At 54.7% G+C, this 16,865-nt stretch overlaps 2 protein-coding genes across 2 annotated transcripts; both read right to left on the bottom strand.

Moving 5' to 3' along the window:
- Positions 1-1,492: 1,492 nt before the first annotated feature.
- Positions 1,493-6,304, bottom strand: ANKLE1 (ankyrin repeat and LEM domain containing 1). Its single transcript, XM_041763782.1, has 9 exons — positions 5,586-6,304; positions 5,367-5,519; positions 4,968-5,073; positions 4,683-4,833; positions 3,682-4,446; positions 3,351-3,522; positions 2,897-3,056; positions 2,659-2,788; positions 1,493-2,409 (listed from the first exon to the last, which is right to left on the bottom strand). Exons 1-9 carry the CDS (start codon positions 5,984-5,986, stop codon positions 2,237-2,239), a joined length of 2,211 nt encoding a protein of 736 aa, XP_041619716.1. The 5' UTR covers positions 5,987-6,304; the 3' UTR covers positions 1,493-2,236.
- Positions 6,305-7,270: 966 nt separating this feature from the next.
- Positions 7,271-15,096, bottom strand: BABAM1 (BRISC and BRCA1 A complex member 1). Its single transcript, XM_041764537.1, has 9 exons — positions 14,980-15,096; positions 12,920-13,276; positions 11,867-11,925; positions 11,096-11,216; positions 10,935-11,013; positions 10,134-10,158; positions 8,605-8,734; positions 8,321-8,407; positions 7,271-7,708 (listed from the first exon to the last, which is right to left on the bottom strand). The coding sequence occupies exons 2-9, from the start codon at positions 13,223-13,225 to the stop codon at positions 7,505-7,507; spliced, it is 1,011 nt and encodes a 336-aa protein (XP_041620471.1). The 5' UTR covers positions 13,226-13,276; positions 14,980-15,096; the 3' UTR covers positions 7,271-7,504.
- Positions 15,097-16,865: the final 1,769 nt, after the last annotated feature.

Raw genomic sequence — 16,865 nt, 5'->3', positions numbered from 1 at the left:
ATCTTTCAACTTGGTTGAAGATCGATTTTGTCATGAAGACTGGTGGGTTGTTGTTTTTGGCTCTTTTTTTAAAGCCAACAAATCAGTCTTTTCATGTTCTGCAGGATTTTCTGCCCTGCAGCCATGCTCCTTCTCCTGTATATTTTTTAATGTATGTATCTCGAGGTACACCTGTGGCTTGTGTGAACAGTGGGAAGGGAGCATAGTCTCTTTAGTTACTGCATCTTTGGTCGTTTCCCCACTGGTTTGTAAGCCCATCTTTAGTTTAGACTTGAGTTCTCTGGGGGCGCTGTTTTCCACTAGCAAATTCCAGAGACTTTTTTTAAATTGCCTCAGCCAGGGGTAGGGGTGGGGGTAAGTAAGTGGAGTCCACTGGCACCTAGCAGGTGGAGCACCAGGGATGCTGCCCTCATACCTTACAATGCACAGGATGGGCCCTACCGTAAAGAATAATTTGGCCTCAAAAGTCAGTAGGGTGCACACTGGGAAGTCCTATTAGATGAATCTCATCTCTTTTGGGCCTTTGGAGGCGGGGGTGTCTCTGGATTCTCTACCAGTGACTTGTGAATTCCTGGGCATATGGCACACTTTTAAATTGCTATCACTTTATCAAGAGACTGGGAAGCCTCTATCTGGGAAGCCTTCCGGTCTTATACATGAGGAAAGGAAAGTTCAGAGAAGTTTCTTCAGTTGGGTTAAATGGTAGAGCCCAGGGGCGCCCGGGTGGATCAGCTGGTTAAGTGACTGACTCTTCATTTCTGCTCAGGTCATGATCTCAGGGCCGTGGGTTCAAGCCCTGTGCTGGCTCCACTCAGCAGTCCTCTTGAGATCCTCTCTCCCTCTGCCACTCCCGACCCCCACACCTGAGCTGTCTCTAAATAAATAAATATATTTAAAAAAATAAAAAATTAAAAAATTAAAAAAAAAAAGGGAACCCTGGGTGGCTCAGCGGTTTAGCGCCTGCCTTTGGCCCAGGGCGCAATCCTGGAGACCCGGGATCGAATCCCACGTCAGGCTCCCGGTGCATGGAGCCTGCTTCTCCCTCTGCCTGTGTCTCTGCCTCTCTCTCTCTCTCTCTCTCTGTGTGACTATCATAAATAAATTTAAAAATAAATAAATAAATAAATAAATAAATAAATAAATAAATAAATAAAAGCCCAGATGCACTCCAGAGGCCTGTCCCCTAATTACCATACCTGCTAGTCCACAAGAGTAGCCAGGGGCTCAACCTGGAGGAACTGAGGCAGGGGGAACCTTTGCCCAGGTCACATCCCACCCCCTACAGGACCTGGTTCGCTGAGCCACGATGATGGGCAGATGGTCAACCCAATGAGGCGACAGATCCTCCCAACTCTAAATACACTAAAGGCTTTGAAGAAGCAACTTCCAGAAAATAAAATGATCCCATCAACACTTCACCAGGATGGCAGCTTGGCATTTACTAAAGTTCTTAACATATGTGAAGTCTGAAATTGCAAATTGCATAGCATCACCAGGAAGTCACTGTTATTTATTGCATTTTACAGCGGAAGAAACAGTTTCAGAGAAGCAACAGAGACCCGAGTTGCATTGCTATCCTGAGGAGGGCTCGCCCACACCCCAGCCGACCTCCCTGGTTCTGCCCACACGTCACCACACACAGTTGGCTTCTCAACAGCATCACAGCACCTCCCTTTCCCCAGAGACTTTCCACCTGCAGGCCTCTGAGCCACACAATGTATTTCACACCTTCATTTATCCCCATCTCCACAATGACCCGCTGAGGTAGGACTTGTCGCTGTCTCCATTGTACAAAAAAGGAAACTGAGCCTCAGAGAGACAAGTTATTGGTCTGAGGTCCCAGAGCTGGGAAGCAGAGAAATCTGGCTCTTGAGTTTGGCTGATTCCCCCAGCCCATCCCACATGTGAGTCCCCTGTGTCTGGGAGATAAAAGTAGACTCCACAGACAGGACCAAGCTGTCAAAGCACTAGCATGTTCTGAAGCACTGGAATGTTCCAAAGATCCTCTGGTTCCCTACTTGTTCGCTCATGACAGGAAGCTCCAACAGTTCTATCTGTAACAAAGTCCTCCCACAGCTTGAGGGGAAGATCCACCCTGCTACCCGCCTCCCCGTCACCCCCACAGCCCACTGCCCCTGCAGCCTTCTGGAGATGGGTGGCTGCTGTCAGCATGGGGCGGCTGAAACATTCAAACACCCTGATCTCTACCTAGGCTGGATGGCCAACTCCCCAGTACTCAGCCACGTGCCTGGATGTCCTGGGGCCGCAGCTCTCGCTCACCCTCAGCCAAGAAGACAAGGAGGGCACGGTGTAACAGATGCACCCCCAAGCGGCGGCGCCGGGTGGCTGGCCAGTTCGCCACTACTCCATAGTAATGTCCTTGTTTCTGGTTGGTCAGCGTCTGGATCCCTGGAGAGATTAAGAGTCAGACATCCTTGGAAACCCCTGGCAGATATGACTGCAAACCCACTGCATATCGCTCTTAAGCAGGGACAAACCAATAGAGCAGAATATGTACGTGTGCAGGTACATAGCTGGTGCTCAATGACTGCTCATTGGACGAATAAATAAACAGCTCTTAGAGGAAAGGGGCGAGGTAATCAGTAGATGAAGTGCCCCACATGTGACCCCACCCCATCCCACGAGCCACGCACTTACCTAGAGCATCCACAAGACACGCCTCTCGAGTGTAAGCCTCCACAGCAATCACGTGTTGGAAGCAATGCAGGGAGACAACACCACGACCACTGGCCCAAATCTCCAAGATCTGACGCACTTTGGGGCAGGCCTAGGTGGCCAGGGTGGGGTTAGGGGCCTGCCCTCTGATCATCCCTTCTTCTTTCACCTCCCCATGGCCCAGGTGCCCCTGTCATGACCCTGATCCTTAACTTCACACCTGCTTTCCTGGCCGCCGATGGAGCCTGAGGGCCTCCCTGAGGTGGAAATCTGGCCGGGCCCGTGTCCCTTTCCCCACGTAGAAGATGGCACGAACAAAGGTCCGAAGGCATTCAGCCTGGGTCAGTGAGAAGGCTCGAGCTGGCAGGTCCTGAGTCTCCCTGGATGAAGGGAATTGCTCAGAGAGGAAGAAGTGATGAGAGTTGCCTGGGAGACAGTTTCTAAGTTCCCAGAGCAACTTGAATCTATGTCCAGTGATCCCCATTTGGTAAGGCAGAGAGAGTGGTGGGTGCTTCCCAAGGACTCAGCTTGAACTAGGTCTAAACAACCTTTTATAGATATAAAGAAGCTGATGACCAGATAGGGCCAGTCCCCCTTTTAAAGATACAAAGCAAATAAGAACCAATCCCAGAATTTTCCAGCTCCCACCTCCAGGTCATCCCTGCCCCAAGTACCTCGGGTCCATCAGTAGATACGTGAAACTGGACTTTATGAGCCCCTCCCGCCACCTTCTCTTGGGATCTGGACGCTCAAACTGCTGGGTAAGCATATCCTCATCTGCCTGGGCATCTGGGATACAGCCTGTCCGCAGGGCTTCGGCCAGCTCTGGGCTGTGCCCTGAAAAGTCTGAGCCCAGGGTTGGGGCGGGGGGTGCAGTGAGGACTGAGTCAAGGCAGACAGAAGGGGCTGTTCCCAGAGACAAATAAAGCAGGTAGGACTAAGGAGACAGAAGTCCCAGGAATTCCTGGAGGCTCCTTAGACGTGGGATGCCCTGAACAGACTAACCAGGAGCAGCTTCTTGGTGGGCTTCTTCCAGCCGTCGGAGGTGGTATGGCCGAGTGAAGGGTGTGATGGGGCCCAAGCTCTCACCAAGTGCTTGGAGCCCTCGCAGCAGCTCCAGGTCAGACATGGCAGGGACCGGAGGGCACCAGCAAGAGGGGACAGAGTCCCTGTCACCTGTGGAGCTTACTTCATCCTCCGTCAGCCAGAGATTAGCCACATCACTGTCAAGGGATACCTCTTCATCTTTTAGGGAGGGGGAGTCAGGGAGTCCAGGCAGTGGTTCCAGAGGAGGGCTTTGGGCAGGGCTTCCAACAGGGATGGATTCGGGGGTGGGGGAGGCATCTGGAGAGGTCAGAGTCAAAGACCGCAGACGGGTATTTAGTTCTGCCTCCCTGTCTGCCATGGCAGCTCGATGCACTGGCTGTGGGGTACCTGGAGACCTTGGCATCCTCTGGGAAGATCGAATATCAGGCAGGAGTCCCTGCTCAGCCCTGGGTAATGACCCAGCCCCCGAGGAGGTGTGCAGGGCTGGGTCTTCAGTTCCAGAGGCTTCAATCGCGGTGACAAAGGACTCATCTGAGCTGCAGTCCCATTGGCCTGGAGGGGACTCCAAGCCGCTATCACTGTCAGCAATATCAGGCTGGACAAGGAGGCTGTCCTCCAGGCACATGTCCCTGCCATCACTTCTGCCCACTGCTGTGGAGCCTGGTGTCACACAGGGAGGTGCAGAGCGGCTGGTGTCCAGTCCCTTTCCCCAGGGGTCTGGGCCTGAAGTAAGGGATGAGAATGAGGGTCAGACAGGAGGGGTGAAGAGAGCCAGAGCCAGAGATGGAGGTTGGATCAGACAGGAGGAGGCAGCTGGAGTCGCAGGGAGGAGGGAAAGTCGGAGACAGACAGCTTGCGGGAGACATCGTATGTGAGACAGAACCAGAGAGTGGACATCAGAGGGACGCGCAACAGTGGATGAGAGGTTGAGTCCCCGAGGACTCGCAGGTCCTCCTCACCGCCAGGCTGGGGCTCGGGCTCAGGCTCCTCCCTCTCTACCCCGGTCGGGGTCGAGGTCCTGGTCCGCCTCTGCCTCTGGAACTCGCGAAGGACGTGCGCGCAATCCCGGTGTCCCTGCTGCTCGGCCAGGTCCAGCGGCCGCAGTCCGTCCTGCGGCGGCGCGGTCAGCAGGGGGCCCCCTCCTCCCTCCTCCCTCCTTCTTCCCTCCCTCCCTCCCTCCCTCGCTCGCTCTCCCCCCCCCTCCCTCCGGGTCTGCCCGGCCCCAGCCCGCGCTGGGCTCCCACCTGGTCGCGCAGCGCGGGGTCGGCTCCATGGCCCAGCAGCAGCTCCAGGCCACGGCGACAGCCCCAGGCGGCAGCCACGTGCAGCGGCGTCAGCGCCTCGACCGATCTGGGACAGGAGGGGAGCAGCGGCCAGCGTTGGAGGGAAGGTGATCTCTGCCTCCGCGCCCCGGAGCCCATCGCCGTCCCCCAGCCGGGTACCCCAACCTTGGATCCTAGCCTCTGCGCCCTCGGCCAGACCCCAGCCTCCAGCCCCGCGCCCCCTGGAAGGCCAGGAACCGCCCCGTCTCCGCCCCCGGGCTGGACGCCCTCTCCAAGCCTCCCAGGCCTCGCCCTCGGGCTCGGGAGCCCCCTCCCCCGCGCGGCCCACCGCCCCGGGCCCAGGCCCAGGCCCAGCCTCACCGCGCGTTGGCGTCCCCGCCGCGGCGCAGCAGGGCTTCGAGGCAGCGCAGGCCGCGCGGGTGCCGGGCTCCCGCGGCCAGGTGCATGGCTGCCGCGCCATCCGCGAGCAGCCGGTTGGGGTCGGCGCCGCGGCTCAGCAGCTCCTCCACGGCCCTGCGGACGGGGACGTCAGAGGGGGCCCCGGGCCTCGGCCCGCCCCCGCCCGGGGGGCGCCCTCACCGCGGCTCCTCCTCCCGCAGCGCTGCCCGAAGCCGCAGCGCCAGGCCGGCCCCCGCGTCCATGCCGGGCCCCGCGGCCCCGCGGCCTCGCCCGCCCGCTTCCAACTTCCCGCCGCGCCCTGGTGCGCACGCGCCGCCCCTCCCCTGCCTCGGGTCTGCGCGGGCCGGCGCCGCGCGGGGTCCGCCGAGCCCACCTCCGCCGCAGGGGCGTCCGCTCCGGGGTCGGAGCCCTGGTGCCTCCCGGGCCCGCGACGCCGAGTGGCGCTCAAGCCGGGCCTGCGGCCGCCGATAAACACCGGGCGGGTGGAGGCCGCGGGGCGTGCCGTTATCTCGTGTCAGAGCGGGAAAGCGAACTCCCCTGACGGGCGGGGTGGAGCCGCGTCCTGGTCCGGAGGTGCGCATCGGGCAGCAGGTCTCCCGGAACGTCCTGCCCAGGCCGCCTCCCTGGACCTCCCCGGACCTCCCTGGACGCGCACGGCCTCGGAACTATGTAAGGCTCCGGTGAACAGCTCTCGTCTCCATCCCTGTGTCGCTGATTATCTATCACTCCCGGGGAAACGGGGGCTCATTACTTTGGAGCGCTGGGCCGCTGGGGGCCTTCATTTTCCCATCTGCACGATGGGAGGATAGACCCAGGCTGATGTGAAATTGAACGAGTTTCACCACGGGGGCCTGGCACATAGGTGCCCAATAAATGTTCATAGGGAGGAAAAACTGTTGCTCCACAAAAGCTGTTCCTGTTGTATGAGAACCTAGCCGCTAAACTTTTTTGCACAATCGCTCATTATCCAGGAAGATAGTTGAGTGGTAGACCTGTTGTATCTGTCTCTGGTCTCCCCTCCTCTGGGGCAAACCCATACGATTTCCTCAAAGACCAATAGTCCCTTCCCAGAAGAGAGGCTTGATCCAGTCCTGGCCAATTAGAGCATCCCACAGCTCTGGCCCGGGATTGGGCCAATGTAAGGTTACCCCACCCAGGCAAGGCCAGTTGGGAGGAGATGTTGGGAGCCCTCTCTTCGCCTGGGCTGTAGTCTGGGGAGGGGTCACAGCCCTTTCCGTGGTCTGGGAGAAAAGCAGGGCACATTGAACACCAATCATGCAAGATATTTCAGCCCACCCCAACGGCATTATTGTCTGAACAACTGAATATAGCCAACCCTAAAACTTCACTTTTTATTTTTCTTATTTATAATTTTTTTTTATTTTTTTATTTATTTATGATAGTCACAGAGAGAGAGAGAGAGAGGGGCAGAGACACAGGCGGAGGGAGAAGCAGGCTCCATGCACCGGGAGCCTGATGTGGGATTCGATCCCGGGTCTCCAGGATCGCGCCCTGGGCCAAAGGCAGGCGCCAAACCGCTGCGCCACCCAGGGATCCCTCTTATTTATAATTTTTTATTTTATGTATTTATTCATGAGAGACACACACAGAGAGAGAAGCAGGGACACAGGCAGAGTTGAGAAGCAGCCTCCATGCAGGGAGCCCAATGTGGGACTCGATCCCGGGACTCCAGGATCACACCCTGGGCAGAAGGCAGGTGCTAAACCGCTGAGCCACTCAGGGAAACCCCACTTCACTTTTTATCCACAAAAACCAAACGATTCTCTTTTCTGTTCAGTGGGTAAGTTTGTCACTTGTAACCAAAAAGATCCCAATTAACACAAGGTAACTGTTGTGGACCTGGGTTAGGGATTCTCAGATTTTTATTTTGATGACAAAAGTCACACAGGGGAGAACAAAACTTACAGTGGACAAACTGCTAGTGGGAGGAGGGCTGGAAAACACAGGGAATGAGTGCCCAGAGTCCCCAGGAGCCTCCTGGAACCCTCCCTACCAAGGTGCCACACAGCCTACTTTGAGACCCATTCTCTAAGCCCAGGGCTTCACTGCACGGGAAGGCGGAGACGCACAGGGATGGTTCAGACGGTGGCTTCAACCTCAGTGGCTTCATCGTCCTCCTCCAGCAGGCTGTAGGAGGCATGACTCTGGCAGGGCCGCTGCAGTGGGTGAGCCAGCAGCTTGGCCATACAGTTGTGCAGCTCAAGGGCTGGCCCAGCTAGCGCCACCTCATACTTGTAGCTGGTACCCTTGGTATCCAGGCTGCCCATGAAGGCAAACATGTCCTGTGGGGCCAGGGAGGGGCTATCAGGATTCCCCTGATAGATCCCTCTCTGCCCCTGGAAGGCTTCCCAGAGGAGGGGGCATCAGGGATGGGTTCTGAAGCCTGGAGAGGAGTTTCCCAGAAAGAAAACATTCCCACACTTCAGCACATATTCCTTGCCACCCACCTGGTGTTAGACCCAAGAGGTCTCAGTTCTGGAGACCCTAGTTTGGAGAGACAGTTAGAGGCTGACTCCCCCGGTTCCAATGCTAGTGATCCCCAAGGAGCAGAGCCTTTTGGTTTGGGTGCTGAAGTATGAGTAGGAGCCCATTTCAACTCCCCCTCTTCACAGTAGACTGAGGCTCAGAGGTAAGTGGCCTAATCAAGGTCAGGGCTAGGATGTGAAGGACCAATAGGGCCTGGAGAGGCAGGGAGGGAAGCATGCTGCAAGGGCAAAGGCAGATGGAGAGAAGCCCCTACCAGCTCACAGCAGACAGGTGGAAATGGTTGTTGAGTGACCTATGGACCATGATCCAACAAGGCCAGGGCACCGGGCATTGCATGCAGCATGGAGATGCATTCAGAGACACCCCACCTATACCCCCTGCCACCCACACCCACAGCAGCCTCTGACCTTCCAGCTCATTTCCTCTTCCTTCTCGTCAGCGCCATTGTGGATGTAAACAACGTCGAAGAAGAAGTAGGGGCACTGGAACATTTTCTGTGGGAAGAAGAACACCAGCCTTCGGGGACTGAATCACCCCATACCCCCATGCCCGTCATTCCCTGGTGTCTGATTTGAGACTATGGGAACCCATCCATAGGCACCCCAGTTCTTGTAATTGGGAAGTTCCTCCTGGTGTCTAACCATGATACTGCTCGCTGCAGATATTCCTCCCTTTCTTGGGCCTCACTCACCTTCATGGGCTCCGTCAGGGAGAACTGGGGCTGGCAGGGCGGACGGCTATAGACAAGGATGGTGCGGACCACGTATGGGGGTGGAATTGTCTGCACATTCTCAGTGACTGGCAGCTCAGTCTTCTGCTGGCTGCGTAGCAAAGGTGGGGGACAGGTCAGAGCACATTCCTGAGATCTGCCTCTCGTCACCCTCGAAGAGCTCGGGCCCTCCTTGGGCATCCAAAGCCCCAAGTTCACTGTGCCTCTGAGCCTCCCCACATGCTGATCCCTCTGCCCTGAGTGCCTCCACAGCCTCACCCTTCTGCCTGACCTTTCCTGCTCTATCAGGGAGACTTTGCTGACTCCAAAGCTGGAGTCCACTCTGACCACTCCCTCCATCCTGAACATCCCCCAATCATTGACCTGAGCTGGACCTGTCCCACCAGGCCAGAACAGTCTACCCAATCCTATCTGCTAAGTTAGCACCCAGGTCCCTAAGTGGCCACGGCTGGATCTCACACCGGCAGAGGGTATTAGGCAGACAGAGTGCTAGAGTCTTTAATATATGAAAAGCAAATCTGATCATCAGTAAGAAAAAAGCTGACACCCCGCTAGAAAAATAGGCAAACGGGACAAATGGACAAATCAATGCCAGAATACTGAGTGGCTTACAAGTCAAAGAAAGCACGGTGACAGTACCAGGGCCCGCTTGCCACTCTCAGACAGGAGGAACCTTCAGCAGTGGGAAGGGCCCCAGTGTCAGTGGGGAGTACACAGAGTTAGTTTCCTTGGAAAGTGCTCTGGTAAACTCGAGCAGATCAAAAATATGCACCCCTTTGATCCAGCATGTCTTCCATTGGGAATTTACAGGATGCATTCACTTGCAAACTTTGCCAGGACACTTGTTCCAGGTTAACCACGATGGAAAAGGCAACACAAGATCCGCATCCACCATGAGGAGGCAGGTCAAAACAGGGGTTTTTGGACTATTAAGGGCCTGTAAGCTCAGGATGGTTTTTATATTTTTAAAATGGCTGGGGAGAAAAATCAAAAGAAGTTTTGTGACTTGTGGAAATGACATGAAATTAGAATTTCAGTGTTCATGACATTCATTACGTTTTATTGAGACACGACCACACATGTGGGTAGGCTTTGAGACTGCTTTCAGACCACTTGGGCAGAATCCAGTCATCGTGACCCAGACCACGTGGCCTACAGAGCCAAAAATATTTACTGTCCGGCCCTTCACAGAAAACATGTGCTGCCCTGTGGGTTAAAACCATGGAGTGGGGCAACCCTGGTGGCCCAGCGGTTTAGTGCCACCTTCAGCCCAGGGTATGATCCTGGAGACCCAGGATTGAGTCCCATGTTGGGCTCCCTGCATGGAGCCTGCTTCTTCCTCTGCCTGTGCCTGTGTGTCTGTCTCTCTGTGTCTCTCATGAATAAATAAATAAAATCTTAAAAAAAAAAAAAAAAAACATGGGATGGGGGACCTCAGGGCCACCAGGGGACTAACATGGAAGGCGAAGTGCGGGGAAGGCAGTACTTACATGAGGCTGAAGAGACCTTCCAGATCTGGCAGGGATGCTAAGGAGAAGGCTGGTGGCAGAGCATGGGTGGGAAGCAGCGGGTGGCTTCCCTCATCCTGATGTCAGGAGGGCCTGGGCGCCCTCATGCCTAGTGCCGGGTACCACCGTGCAGATGTGCTGGGTGACACTGGCCCAGTTGCTTGCCCTGTCTGAGCCTGTGCTCCCTCAGCACAAATCAGAAAACAGGAGGCCGGCACCGGATGCCCTGAAAACTCTTCCTGACTCACAGCCAGGGCAGCTGTCCTCACAATGGAAGAGCCATAGTGTCCCTGTCTCCTGCCTCCTGACACTCAGCCTTGTTTCCTAATGCACAAGGATCATTTTCTAAGTTTTGGGCTTTACATGAGCCTTTTGTGTTCAAACTAGCATAAAATGTGCTGTGCCCAGGTTACAGGGGCTGTAGAAGTGACTGTGACTTTCCAGTCACGTATCACCATTTATTGAGCACAAATTGTATACTTGGCCCTGTATAGAAAGCTCCCCATGTGTGTGGTTTTGCCATCTAGGGTCCAAATCAGTTGGTTTGGCTTTTGTATTGACTTTATCTTAACAGCAACCCCCTGAGGAAAGAGGTTTCATGCCTCCCCTTTTACAGATGAAGAAACAGGTTCAAAGAGGTGACTTGCCTAAGCTTGTCACAGCAGAACTGCGATCTGGAGCTGAGCCAGTCTCAGCCAGCCCCCCCGGGCTCAGGCTTCTGGGGTTCCAAGACCAGAAGAACAGCCCAGCCCCCTCTAAGGGCACCCCTGCCTGAAAGGATACTGAAGGTGGAGCAGGAAGCCGTCTCTAGGTCATAGAGGCAGCTGCAGAGCTCCCGGGGATCAGAGGTCAGGCCGGACAGCTGCAGGGAAGCACAAATCTCAGCAGGGTGCCTCCTTGCCCCTAGGGAGCCCCGAGGCACCCAGGCCCTGCCCCAACCTCACCCAGGCGATGTCATCATTCACCACCACCAGCGCAAACTCATGGCTCTTGTCGATCTTGTGTTTTGTCCGCACAAACATCTCAATCATCTTCTGGGAGACATTGAGGGCATTGGTTTTGGAGCTGGGGAGGCACAGAAGGAGGGGGTCGTTAAGGCAAGGCCTCCCAGTTTGGAGGCCGTCTCCTCAGCTGCCAATCCTGGGGAGCCCTCCACTAGGCACTGGAGGCCCAGGCCATGCAGTGGGCAGGTGGCAGAGTCCAGCCACCTCTCTCCAGCCTCTGGCCTCTCCAAGTGGGTTCCTCTGGCCAGCCTGGGTCTCCCCCAGGCCTTCACAGAGCCACAGATGGCTAGGGGTGGCAGCGAGGGGAAGACGGGCTTGTCCTCGGCATCCCCTTGGACCCTATCCAAGCCTGGTCACCAACCCCAGAGTCCCAGCAGCTCAGGGCAGGGGCTTCAGGGTCAGCTAGGCCTGGGTCTGAGTCCCCGCTCTGAGACCTTGGGAAAGTCACTTCACTTCTTAGGAGTTTCTAAGTCATTGCTGTGCCATGGGTGCCACATGGCAGCTCTCAAAGGCTTGGAACAGAGCCCTGGGGGGTTACAGCTGTATCATGCTCGGTTGCCATCACTACTCTCTGACAGCACCAGGCCCCAGGCCAGGCCAAGGTGCTATGAGTCTCAGAAAGAGGGACAGCCCTGAGTTGTTTGAGCTGCCTTCCTCCCACCCACCCCAAGCCGTGGCTGCATTATTCAATCCCCCAGATGTTCCTCTTACCCATTGAATGACTCCAGCTTTGAAAGGGACATTTCCTCTGACAGGTCCAGGCAGATGATCTGCAAGAAGGTTGGAGGGAGGCGAGGGCACCGTGAGTGGAAGAACCTAGCGACTGGACATCAACACCAGCCCCTGCTGCGCTCTGGCAGCCCTTCTCCCAGGACTTCTGCCTGAAAAGGTGGTGGGATGACCCTCACTTCCCAGCCAAGCAACCTACTTTCGAAGACAGCGGTTCAGGGAAAAGAACACTAGACATGGAGTCAAGGTTTATGAGAGAATAAAGGAACCAGAGGATGTCTGACACAGAACAAGAAAAAGGTGGAGTGAGTTGAACTATGCCCCAGCCCCCACCCAGATATGCTCACCCAGAACCTCAGAATGTGCCTTCTTTTCGAATCAGGGTATTTGCTCATGGAACTAAGATACAGATCTTAAGATAAGATAAAGATCCTGATCCAGGGGTATCTGGGTGGCTGGGTTGACAGGAGCATCTGACTCTTGATTTCAGCTCGGGTCATGGTCTCAGGGTCATGAGATCCAGCCCTCCATCGGGCTCCCCTATCAGCGGGGAGTCTCCCTAATATTCTCTCTCGCTATCTTTGCCCTTCCCCTTACCCACACTCTTTCTCTTGATCTCAAATAAAGGATTTGAGATCTGATTCAATGGCAAGTGTCCTTATAAGAGAAAGAAGATTCAGAGACACAGATGGGAAGGCCATGTGAAGAGGAGGAGGCAGAAACTGGGGTGATGCGGCCGCAAGCCAAAGAATGCATGGAGCCCCCAAGGGCTGGAAGAAGTGAGGAAGGATCTCTCCCTATAGCCTTCAGAAGGACCATGGTCCTGCCCATACCTTGATTTCAGACTACTGGCCTCCAGAACAGTGAGAGAATCAATTTCTGTTGTTCTAAGCCACTCAGTTTGTGGTAATTGGTGGTGGTAACCCCAGAAAACGCATAGGAAGTGACTGCAGGGTGAATCCCAAAAAAAGCAAGAGTGTTAAACTTTAAGGTTCTCTAACACCTTCACAGTCACAGGCCAAGCCCCTCACTTACCACCTTCTCTGGACAGTTGACTCTCGGTGTCCGCACCTGGACTTCGGGGGCTGTTGGGGGTACCTGCCAGGGCTTGGGGCCAGCTCCTGGAGGGTTGGGGGTCCCGTCATCAGCACTGGCCGCCTCACCCTCACCCTCGCTGCGGCTGCCCACGCTGGCCTGGGCCCCCAGTGCCCGGTCCTCAGCCCCCTCAGGGTTGGAACGTGTGCGGGGCCTGGGCTCAGCTGACTGCTCCTCTTCCTCTTCCTCTTCCTCCTCCTCCTCTTCCTCTTCCTCGGTGGGGCTGTTGGGCTCCGCCACCTCCATGGCCCCTAAGTGGCTGGATGGAGCAGGGTTGGGAGAAGCCAGGATCCTCCCCTTAAGGGTTTTAAAAATATTTGGTTACTGTGCAGGACAGGGCATGAACTGCGTAACGGTTGTAAAAATCAATCCTTTCCAGGCCTCAGTTTCCTCATCTGCAGAATGGGTGCCTGGCACCCCCTCTGACTTAAAGTCTCCCGTTTTTTCTATAGAGCTACCCCCCCTTTCCTTGGCCAATGAACAAAACTGGCCACCAGGACTGGCTCAGACATGGGGCATGACCCAATACAGGTCAGTGAGGGGCAGCTGTGGGGCTTCCAATAGCGCTGTTAGGGAAGCGGGACTCGTTAGAGTTGCAGAGCTGGGGGGATGGAAGTCGGCAGCTGCCAGGAGCCTTTTGCCTCCAAGACAGGAAAGAATAGCTGCTTGAAGTGATGCTCACTCAGAAAACAGCAGCTAGACCTCTGTGCACCTGGATCCAGCTATGCCTGTAGGAAACTGAATTAAGGACACCTCATTTAAAATGGAGGAGGGAGGGCAGCCTGGGTGGCTCAGCGGTTTAGTGCTGCCTTTGGTCCAGGGCATGTTCCCGGAAATCCGGGATCAAGTCTCACGTTGGGCTCCCTGCATGGAGCTTGCTTCTCCCTCTGCTTGTGTCTCTGCCTCTCTCTCTCTCTCTGTGTGTTTGTCTCTCACGAATAAATAAATAAAATTTTAAAATAAAATTAAAAATGGAGGAGGGAGGCCAAAAGGGGAAGCTCTCACCTCCTACCACAACCGCAGACCCCCACGGGAAGATAGATCTTGCATTCCCAACAGAAAAAGACTATAGGGCAGCCGGGGTGGCTCAGCAGTTTAGCGCTGCCTTCAGCCCAGGACCTGATCCTGGAGACCCAGGATCGAGTCCCACATCGGGCTCCCTGCATGGAGCCTGCTTCTCCCTCTGCCTGTGTCTCTGCCACGTGCTCTCTTTCTCTGTGTCTCTCATGAATAAATAAATAAAATCTTAAAAAAAAAAAAAAAAGGAAAGAAAAAGAAAGAAGACTATACTAACCTAGCAAGAAAAGGAAAGAGTTTCTCCTTGCCTGGCAACAGCGCAGCCAAGACAGTCACAGCTCAGCCAGTGAAAAGCCACTAAACTTCAAATTCCCAAAGTATTCCAATAGACTTTAGGTTTATGTCCCTCCCAACTCCCCTCCTTTGTTCAGGACTTGCCTAATGCTTTGCTACAGCTTGTGTGTCCTAAATTGTAGTTCTCTGCTATTCCCAAACCAACCTCCCTTTGCGGGTAAAGTAACTGCCAGTTTTAGTGTGAAGGTTAACAGTAATTCGCCGGGGTGCCTGGCTGGCTGGCTCAGTCGGTAGAGCGTACCACTCTTGATTTGGGGGTTGTGAGTTCGAGCCCCTCCTCGGGTGCACAGATTGCTTAAAAGACAAAATAAGACTAATTAGCTCTAGGATTCCCCGCAGTGGGCACTGGGTTGCCCAGGGGTTGTCTGCGCAGAAGGGCACGAATCTAGCAGTTAAAAGTCCCATTGAGGGAAGATGGGACGCCCACAGTGTTCCTCTCGGGGATTGGGTGTGGGCTGCGGAGGATGGGCTGAGTGGCTTGCAAGCCCCTCGATCTCTAAGGAAGACCATGTTTCAAGAGGGATGGAGGTTAGCCTGCAGGAGAAACCAGAGCTGAAAGCGGAAGACTCCGGGAAGGCTAGGGGCTGGACCTCTAGGGACAGGACCGCAACCACCCAACCACTTCTCACCGTAGGCTGAGCCTCCCTCCAACTCAGCGGAGAACTGACTAGGAAGCCGCCATCTTTCGCAGCCCGGAAGTGGTGCGGCGCGGCCGCGACGCCTCCTGGGAAATGTAGTTCAGCAAGCCGTAAGGCAAGAGGACCACTGAACGGGGCGGGGGAAAAGGCTGGAGAGCCTTGGAAGCTGATAGGCTGGGACAGCGCTAGGGGGTGGGGTTTGAAATGTGATTGGTTAAAGCAAGACGTGCCAGGGCTTTGATGTTTCTGGCCAAATCAGGGTTCAGTGGTCAGCGCTTCTGCCCTGATAGGCTGGGACGAGGCCTAGTGGAGTGGACTTTTCTATGGACTAGGCTCAAAGGGATGGAGAAGGCCTCACTTGCAATGTGATAAACTGAATGCGAGTGACTTGGGCGGGATTTAGACGGAGAGGTAGGGCTAATTGATGATTGGTGGAGCCGACCTGGCCCTCGGCGGGGGGCGGGTTTTCGTGCGCTGAGGTGGGAGTGGCCCACGCCCCAGGCCCTGCCCAGTTATTTAATTCTGCCCCTTATTTTGCATATATTTGCAAACCCCCCAAAATACTAAGCCCAAACTATTTCAAACCACCTTTTCTTCTTCACCCGCACTTCTTCTCTTACCCCCTAACCATTAAAACTCTGAAAAAATAAAAAATAAAACCCACTCTGAGCCGCCTCAGTTTCTTTATGTGTAAAAGGATCAATTAAACCAGCCCTCAAGAGCCAGGTTCTTGGTCACCGACAGCCAGGAGGAGCTATGCAAGCTAGGTCTACAAGAATGAAGAACTTGCTAGAAAAACAATATGAAAGGCATTCCAGAAAGAAGGAATCGCCTTGGCAAAGGTCCTGAGGCTTGCAAGAGCCTTGGAGTGATGGAGCCTTTTTTTTTTTTTTTTTTTTTTTAATTTTTATTTATGGTAGTCACACAGAGAGAGAGAGAGAGAGAGAGAGGCAGAGACACAGGAAGAGGGAGAAGCAGGCTCCATGCACCAGGAGCCCGACATGGGATTTGATCCCGGGTCTCCAGGATCGCGCCCTGGGCCAAAGGCAGGCGCCAAACCGCTGCACCACCCAGGGATCCCTGATGGAGCCTTTAAGAGGTTAATATGGCTGGAGCAGGAGCGCCTGGGTGGCTCAGTGGTTGAGCATCTGCCTTCAGCTCAGGTGGTGGTCCCAGGATGCTGGGATCAAGTTTCACATCAGGCTCTCCGCGGGGAGCCTACTTCTCCCTCCGCCTTGTTTCTGCCTCTGTGTCTCTCATGAATAAATAAATAAAATCTTTAAAAAAAAAATGGCTGGAGCAGAGGCTAAGAGTGTAGATTTCAATGTGCCTGGGTGCCCCCAAGTCAGAGAATTGCAACTTATTTCCTTACCTGTTTTGGGGACGCAGAAGCAAGAAGATTCAGCCTCCTATGTCTGTCAGCCGAATGAGGAAGATTCAGGCTACTCCAGGCTCTGCGCAGTTTAAACCAAGTGCAGGGGCACCTGGGAGGCTCAATGGTTGAGCGGCTGCCTTCAGCTCAGGTCGTGATCCCGAGGGATCCTGGGATTGAGTCCTGCATCGGGCTCCCGGCAGGGAGCCTGCTTCTCCCTCTGCCTATGTCTCTGCCTCTCTCTGTGTCTCTCATGAATAAATAAAATCTTTAAAAAATAATAAATAAAAAATAAGCCAAGTGCAGAAACAAGGAAAGGGTTACAGCATAACCAAAGGCCCTGGGATGTGAGAATTGTGAACCTTCACCTGTTCACAGAGGGGTCATCATGGCTAAAGCATGGAGTATACAAGGGTGCAAACAGCAGGCATAATTTTTAAGGGCCTCGAATGCCGGGTAGAAGAGCTTGAAATGTTTCCCAAGGGCAATGGGAGTCATGGAGGGT

This window comes from Vulpes lagopus, chromosome 7 (genome assembly GCF_018345385.1).
Source record: "Vulpes lagopus strain Blue_001 chromosome 7, ASM1834538v1, whole genome shotgun sequence".
Taxonomy (NCBI): Eukaryota; Metazoa; Chordata; class Mammalia; order Carnivora; family Canidae; genus Vulpes; species Vulpes lagopus.
This window is presented reverse-complemented; position numbering and strand designations above follow the sequence as displayed.